At 37.9% G+C, this 8,702-nt stretch overlaps 1 protein-coding gene across 1 annotated transcript; it reads right to left on the reverse strand.

Annotated features, from left to right (window-relative positions):
• Positions 1-1,275: 1,275 nt before the first annotated feature.
• Positions 1,276-5,408, reverse strand: LOC145766215 (aurora kinase A-like). Its single transcript, XM_082577882.1, has one exon. The coding sequence runs from the start codon at positions 5,354-5,356 to the stop codon at positions 4,451-4,453; it is 906 nt and encodes a 301-aa protein (XP_082434008.1). The 5' UTR covers positions 5,357-5,408; the 3' UTR covers positions 1,276-4,450.
• Between the last annotated feature and the right edge of the window lie 3,294 nt (positions 5,409-8,702).

Raw genomic sequence — 8,702 nt, forward strand, 5'->3', positions numbered from 1 at the left:
TACTTTGAAAGGGGAGGGGCGGCGTGATCGCCAAAGACGACAACCAGCGACGGGGGGTCTGGGGGGCCACCTCCAGAAAATTTTGAAAAATTACTTTGAATTTGGGACATTCTGAGAGCATGTTCAACAAAAATTTAGGTATGAATATTACTGTGCAATGGTGCTGTCCGGTGGCATAGCAAAAGGATAAGATCATGCTTTCTTTGGCATTTTTCGGAAATAAAGCTATGTCTCTACAGTATTAAATAATATGAGATGTTCTACTGGTGCAAATTAAGCTAAACTATCACAAGATGTATACAGTGACAATTTGCTTTTATTCCGACGTTTCGTCAATCAGACACGACTGACTTCTTCAGGGGCTAGACCAGGTAGTGACTACCTGTCTAGCATGGCAAAACACAGGACCATGTTAGTTTAGCTCAATTTGCACCAGTAGAACATCTCCTATTATTTAATTTAATGCCTGGTGAACAGCCTCATTCAATTTTCTCTACAGTATGTTGAGTCTGGATGCAACCTATTTCGTCCCCTGAAATCGTGTAGTAAAATTAAATTTCGACTTATTTCGTTCCCTGAAAAGATCGAGAAATTTTGAAATGTTTGCGGCAACTCCGATCAGCGATTTCGGCTATGTCGTTTTTTTTTTCTCGATCTTTTCAGGGTACGAAATATTCAGGCGACGAAATAGGTTGAATTCGTTGAGTCTCTGTTTTCTTGTTGCGAATTCCTTTGCTGAATTCACTTGTTGAATTTTTCCTTTGAAAATGACAAAATTACTGCATTTTCTGAGTAAATTGCGGGCCCTGTGCAATCGCACGGTTTGCACATCCCAAAGACCGGCACTGGCTATAGGCCATGACCAAGGTTTCAGGGGTGTGCAAACCGGCCTGTAGCTTACTTAGAGTCTTATGCAAACTAATCAGCACAAACGTCTTTCCGCAAGTTTTTAGTTTGCAGACATCGAAGCCTTTCAATAGTGTATATTTTATTACATAACAGAAGACACAATTTACCAAATTTTCGTCGGCGGGGGGGTGGGGTGAATTTTTTGGTGTGTTGGTTGGTGCCATCTCATGAAACGACGGTACAGAAAGAAACGTCAAATGTGGAGGCCAATCATCAGACAGAAGCAAGTCCTTGAGCTTTCTCAGTGCCGATTTAAAACCTATGTTCATTAAATACAACACCTCCATTCCTTCAAGTGCCGCAGAGGAGAGACTTTCGTCCGTTGGAAGAGACGTGCCGAAGCCAAAGCGGGTAGCACTCAACGACTCGCATTATTAAAATGTTCGTGTTTTTGAAAGATGTGTTACAATAAATTTCACCTACAACGTGCTTTCTACAACGTCCAAATGGCAGTGTAAACGAATGATAACTTATCATTCGTTTTCAAGGTCACTTTGACGTCACAAAGTGCTGTGTCCATTTAAGAGAAAAGTAGTGGAGAAGTAGCGGATGCCCACCTCTGCATGGGAGTCGGCAGTGCATGACCAAGTAAACTCGTAGTTCAAACATTTTGGTAAAATATAAAAATAGCTACGGAAAACAAAGATTGAAAACGGCCATTCTTTGTCATCAAAGTTTATTTCTCTTTCTTACGTTCACACAGTTTTCTACAGCATAATAGGGGATGGCGGAACAAAATGGACATGCGCTTTTTGATGTTTTTATACTTTCGTACCACGCCAAGCGGCAAAGGTTAAAATAGCTTTCCGAGTACTTTGTTACAAAAAACTTGTGTGCTAAAATGTGATATTTAGGTGTCTTTTAAAAATTTCTGCTTCTCTTTTAGTTTTGAACAATCACTATCCTCCAAAAATTAGCTTTCTACATACAGTATTTCGGGTTTTCTTGTTTGGGGCAAAACGGACATATCGATATCACTTGCAACACAGCCTAAAAGAAACATTATCTTTTTTAGCGTAAAAATTGTTTTCAAACAGATAGCTAGTCTGTTTTGGAGACCTGAAACAGTAAAGATGCACTTAGTTTGTAAAGAAACAGTTTGATTCTACTGTATTTGAATAACTGAACAAAGGCTGCCTTTATGGCGGCAAAAGCTTTGTTTGAAATATCTTTACTACAGTAGTAACCAAACTTGACTTTTTTATTTATGGATTATCACTCCAACAAGTCCACAAAAAAAATGCTTGATTTTGACAATTAATTAACAAAATGAATTTCGAGGAAAAGCGTCATATACTATGTCCGTTTCGCTCCACGGCAGGGAAAAAACGGACACCCAGAATAAACAACATTTTTTGTAAATAAACAAAAAAATAAAAATACATTAAGTTTCATAGTCTGGGCAGTTGTGGTTAAGTGGCACGTTAATTCAAAAAACGCAATAGGTCTATGATATCTAACTTTTTTGCTCAAATAAAGCACTTGAAAGTCAGCATGTCCGTTTTGACCGCCATCCCCTAAATCTGAATCAGAGTAGATCAGTTCACAAATGTAGATACAAACGATGTTTTATTCTGATGCTGCGAGACTGCGAGTTAGGAGCGGTATGTCACTAGCTCTCGGAACACAGTTCCTTAGTCATGTGCATTGACGAATGATATTGGAGTCATCAAGAGTATCATCATCATCCAAGTTCGATTTTGTTCCCACTAGTAGTGGAGGTAGCCGATTCTTTTCTCGCAGCAATTGTTTTCACTCCTATTCTACATTATACCACACCCTGGCTATATACATCACAAGCAGGGCCTGATTAAGGCTCACGGGGGCCCGAGGCACATCTATGTTTAGGGGCCCCTATTGGCAATCGCTATCGCTTTCTATGCAATGCCACGTAGTCTCTGCGAATGATGAAATATGGGCTAACAAGTAGTTCAAGCAAAACTAATAACTTCATAAATATTAATTTAGCCAATTTACGTACAACTTTCTAACAGTATGATTTTTCATCCAAATATTTCTTACAAAAATTATTGGAGGAAAAATCTCTCTAACAGATTGGAAATTAAACGCATTTCATTCTGGAAACACTAGCAAAATATACACTTGAACTTGATCTAGCAGAGTTTATTAATGGTTTCTTGAATCCTATGAAAGTATTGACTTTTGTACATATGATGGAAGGTGGATTTGAATTTAATTTCACTAATACGCCTATGGTACTAATGTATAAAAAAATTGGGGCCCCCCAAAACCGGGGGGCCTGAGGCCTGTGCCTCGTGTGCCTCATGGTTAATCGGGCCCTGATCACAAGGTACAATATAAAAACAACGACACTCTGACCCCGATACCATTCGTCATTGCAGGCATATGACTCGGAAACTGTGTTGCGAAAGCGCTAATACAGTACTACAGTAAATCTGCAGTATCAGGTTAAAACGTCGTTTGTATCTACATTTGTAAACAACGATCATGCTGCTAAAAGCAAAACCCCATCTGTTGCAGAGTATATTAGGTTAGACTGTGATAGTATCGGTAAATGTTACAGTACACAACCAAGGCTATTAACAAAATACAGAAATAGCATTTTACAACAATGAACGTTTTCCTCCCAGAAGTTGTCCGGTCAAATGCGCAATGGCCACTGACGAGAAACTATCGGCGACATTTTTGTGCATTTAAATTATGATTGGCAGATTTTAGTTTCAATACATACAGAACCAATGAACCATGTCAACCGAAAATCAACAGAATTATATGATATTGCAACATAATACAAGCATTTTGTAATATATTTTCTGGTTGAAAACTTGCTTTAGTCGGAATTGTATTTACTTAGTATTGAAAAGGGCTGAGGATGGTGGGCTTTTCACAATATTACATAAGTCCTTGGGGAATAATTTTAGCACTTAGTACATATATCACAATTTTACATCTCTAATCGAATAAAATCTCGTCAGTGGATGTCGCAATGATGCGTATCGCGTTAACGGCTGCCACACTAATGATCAAATTGGTCATCGTAATGACGCTGACGAGTTTGCAGAACAACGTAAACTTGACCAAAATGTCAAAATAATGCGGATTATCCAGTCGTCCAAGTCCGCTAAGAAGATTATATTTGAACGCAGAGACAGCTGGCATCAATTACGCATTGAGACTAGCTTATTTCGATTATATGCGTTTGCACTGTAGTTTTAAAATGGTCTGACGTAGTTGAATTTCCTTTAATGCTAAAAAACAGCAGTTCAGAACAAGAGGCTGGACTCGGTTTGGTTGCCAGAGAATTTTAAGTTTGTTGGATCCGCCTTTTTAAAAATGGCGATTTAAAACCAGGAAAACAGAAAAAATGTTGCGTAGGTAGAGCATTAAAGCAAGTTATGAATGCTTTACTTTGGGCAGTGATTAGAGAAAATTGTGAAAGAAGAATTTAAAGGAGCAGTATAAAAATCAAAGAAAATCTCACAAATGTGACCACACATCTAGCATACTGTTCTGAAAACAACTTATCCGCAGAATTCCAAATACTTTTTTTCATGAAATGCTAATCAACTGGACGACCGTCTGGTCCAAACTTGTGAACTTTTGCATTCGCTTTTATCCATGGGTGTGTCATCACCTCTGCCAGTGGCAGTCTGTGCTTTGGATTGATTTTCAACAATTTTCTGATTAGGTCTCTTGGTCCCTCGGGAACATGTGAAGGGAAATCGAATTTCAAAGTAGTGATTCTTCTGTATGTGTCTTGGTTGGTTTGAGATTCAAAAGGAGGTTTACCAACCAGAAATTCATAACACAAAATTCCAAGAGTCCACAAATCCACGTTGGAATCATGATTCTTACCCACGACCATCTCAGGTGGAAGATAATCAAGAGTGCCACATAGCGTTTGCCGCTTTGAAGAAGGAGCGTGCACCGACCAACCAAAATCAGCTATTTTAAGTTCACCTCTCAGACCCATGAGGAGATTTTCTGGTTTGATATCACGATGGATGACATTTTTACTGTGGCAGTACTGCAGAGCATCAGCTAATTCTGCAACGTATGTGGCAGTTGTCTCTTCAGAAAAGCGATGTTGCTTTTGCAGTTCTTTGTACATTTCTCCCCGAGGTGCATACTCCAAGATAAGATATACACGAGTATCATCATGGAAGTACCCGTATAGACGAAGTATGTGGGGGTGACGAAGATGAGACTGGATTTCTATTTCTCTGCGCAGTTGATGCTCAACATTGCTTTTCACTAGCTGAGACTTGAACAGCACTTTCAAGGCAACTATGAACTTACTTTTCTTTTCTCTTGCCAGGTACACACTGCCAAACTTACCACGCCCCAGTGGTTTGCCAATGTCAAAATTTTTCAATGACCATTCCCTATTAGGATCTTTTTCATTATTTTGAGATGCTTTTCCAGCTCCGACTGGAGCACTGTTTTCTCTACTTGCTACACTCATAATGATCAAAAAAAATATCACACATAAAAGCACTATAAATCAAAATAAGGAATCTAAAATCTGTTGAAAAAAAACATAATATATATATATATATACTTAACGTGGTAAATTCAGATAAACACACGGTTGTATATATTTAAAACAGGAACCTCTGTTTTATAACCAAACAAGTTATCCAAACAAGATGTGCTTGGGTGATACATAATCCACATGGCCAATGGCCATATATATTTTTGAACACTTCTTAAATGCAAGTTTTTGTTAAAAAAACCTTTTAAAGAAAATAACTTTAAATCCTAAGTCATTTGAGGTGCCTATTCTGATGAGAATGAGTCAACACAGGTAGCACATGCATTTCAAAAAAAAAATTTTGACAGCAAAAATGTAGTGCGTCGAAACAAATCTCATGTGTTAATTCGTTTGGCAAACATGGTCACATCCCTTTATGACAAATGAAATCTTACCCAGAGACATAGGCGTCGATTTTTTCTTAGAAGAGAGGAATTTTGGGTGGGCGAGAGTTTTCAAACAGATTTCATTGAATGTGTATGTTCGCAACATTTGGCTACGTGATTAAGCTGCAGCAATTAAGCTTTAATAGGTTTGATGTTTGCTTTCTTGCGCCTTGCGATCTTATGCGCGCTGCTAAACTAAACAAACTTCTTTTATGTTTTCCTTTGCGACCTAAAAAGCGCGTGACTCGTGACCGGTTATCTTTAAAGTGGCGCCTTCGGATTTGCTGCAAAATCAAAATGTTCGGACAGCTGATTACAGTAACAAGTACCATCACGGTTAAGACGCATCCACTGGAATTCGGAAAAAAGCTTCCTTTGCAACACACGACCTTCCCGAGCCGAAAGCTGATCCGGCAGCATGCTAACGTCAAATGGAGCAGGTAGAGGTCCATGGCTCATGATGTCTTCAACAACTACCGGTGCATTGCCTGAGACATTGACTTCACCACTGTCCATCCTTGAAGCACTGCTTTCTTCATCAATGTCATCTCTACGTTCATTCGTGCTGGACGTGGCTTCTTCAGCGTTATCATCTCGACGCCTTTTGAAAGCTGGTTTTAAGAATGCGCGAATAGATGTTTGACTTTGCTTCATGTTTAACTTTTCAATAATGAAATGACAACATCGCGCGGTGCCACAATTTATACCCAGCAACAAGTTTGTGAGGAAAGATGTGTAAAAAGCGATTGTTTCAGTACGTCTTTAGTTTGTATCGGTTATTTTATTATCATGTTCATTATGATGTCATATTCGTATTCCCTTACGCTGACACGGAACTGAAGTTTGATTGTGACGTAACGAAAGTGAGACCATTCGGAGAAAAGATCAAACGTGGCTTTCTCTCACCAGGAATTGCTAGCGTGTGGCAGTTGCCGTAGCAACAACAATGCAGTGAGTACCACCTTTTTTCAACGCAGCGTTGTTGCGACATTGCTTTGTTCTGTCGGATACCTAACGAGAGACATAGCGTAAAACAAGAAGTTGCGCTGCAGTTGGTTGAATAATTCAGCGTTGAACAAAAACGGAAATAATTGTAACGAACACTTTATTAATGTCATGAAAACAGGGTGGGCAAAACATATTTTGCCCACCCTCGTTTCACGGCAGGGTGGGCGCCGCCCACCCGGCCCACCCTATTTCGACGCCTATGCCCAGAAAAATTTTATGAACTCATATTTGAAAAGAAATAAAGAATAGGGCTGTAGGCTAATCAAAGTAAAAATTTACAACAAAAAAGCAGTACATAACGATTGAGTTGCTTTGAACTTAGTTCTTAAAAAATAAGCACTCAAAGCAGGGTTGTCGGTATTTTACCCAACCCAAAAAAATCCAGGTGTTTTTTTTAAAAAACCCATAAAAACCCAGAGCATCATACTTGTCCAATTTTTGTCAGAAAATTGAAAAAATGAACCAAAGTTCAAGGTACTAAAAATAAACTTCAAATTAGGACAATAAGGATGTGATTGTGAAGGAACTTTCCAAGGATAAATTGAAAACACAGTGGATATTTCCGTACACAAAAATCAAGTAATGCCACTTTGTACTACACTAAAACTCATTTATGCAAGAAGGCCTCATAGCTAAACAGCCCTAGTGCATTATTTTGCCCAACATGTTGTATAGCCTATACTGTGAGTGAGAGGCACTTCATTGGTAAAAAGTAGTATATGAGGTGAAATAAGCATGAATCTACTTTTTTTGCATCTTTTTTAAATTAAACCCCCAAAAAAAACATTTAAAAAAACAAAAACATGCGGGTTGAGCTTTTTTAAAAACACCCGGGTTTTTCTCAACCCTGCTTCAAAGCCGTATCGAAATGATCCTTCAAAATGCCAAATCAAGAAACAGCATACAAACCACCGATTCAGTCGAAAAACTATTGAGTTAAGAACTTATATACGCACTTTGTTACCGTTAGTCTTCTTTTACTTTCCGTTTAAAAAAAGAGGATGAAAGAAAATAATACATCATGCTCGAGTAAACAACTGAACATGTGCATATAGCATCGGTCAATGATATCGGTCACCGGTCAATGATAGCCTCAGAGACTATATTCAAAATTTATGATATATATCATATGGTATGAACAGCTGTCAGCTACTGCAACAAAAATTTTGTTACCGGGTACCGTATGATACCATACAATATCAAAAACATAAGCAAGCAATTCTTTTTGCAGCACATTTTTAATTTGAATGCAAACCAATTTTTATGCTTTTTCAAATATGAGTACATTGAGTAGTAAAATTTTGATGTGAAGAGTTTTTTTTAATTTTGCTAAAGTTTGAGAATTTCTCTGTACTCTGGACAGAGATGGGCAAGATCACCAGTTTTGTAATCTTGAAGATCAAGGTCAGATCACCAAAACAACGTGACCTTGACGATCAATATTACTTTTTCTAAACTTGAAAAAATGAAGTAACCTAGGTGAAGGTAGCTGATATTGCTAACTGTTGCTTTTAACTACTCGATCGCTGGCCTAAGCATTGTAATAAGTTAGTGACTGTTGCTATTAGGTCTATCAATCATTGTTGTAGTTTGTGTAGAATCACAACGTATTAGTTGTATATTTTTTTATTAAAAAAACACTTTTAAACTATTTATCATGTTTCACCAATTTTTGTCTGGTTTATATGAGAAGCTTTTATTCATGTTACTAAGTGTTTTCAACGTTCACTGGATTATATCAGTGTTTATTAGGGTGGCTCTTATTTGGCAAAAAATGAAAAAAATTTGAATTTTGTGTGGGACACCCTTTTAAAAGATGAGGTTGTCAGAAAAAATAACTCCTGCAAAAAATTTTTGAATTTGAAATTGATTTAGAGGTGGCC

Source organism: Aplidium turbinatum, chromosome 3 (assembly GCF_918807975.1).
Source record: "Aplidium turbinatum chromosome 3, kaAplTurb1.1, whole genome shotgun sequence".
Classification (NCBI taxonomy): Eukaryota; Metazoa; Chordata; class Ascidiacea; order Aplousobranchia; family Polyclinidae; genus Aplidium; species Aplidium turbinatum.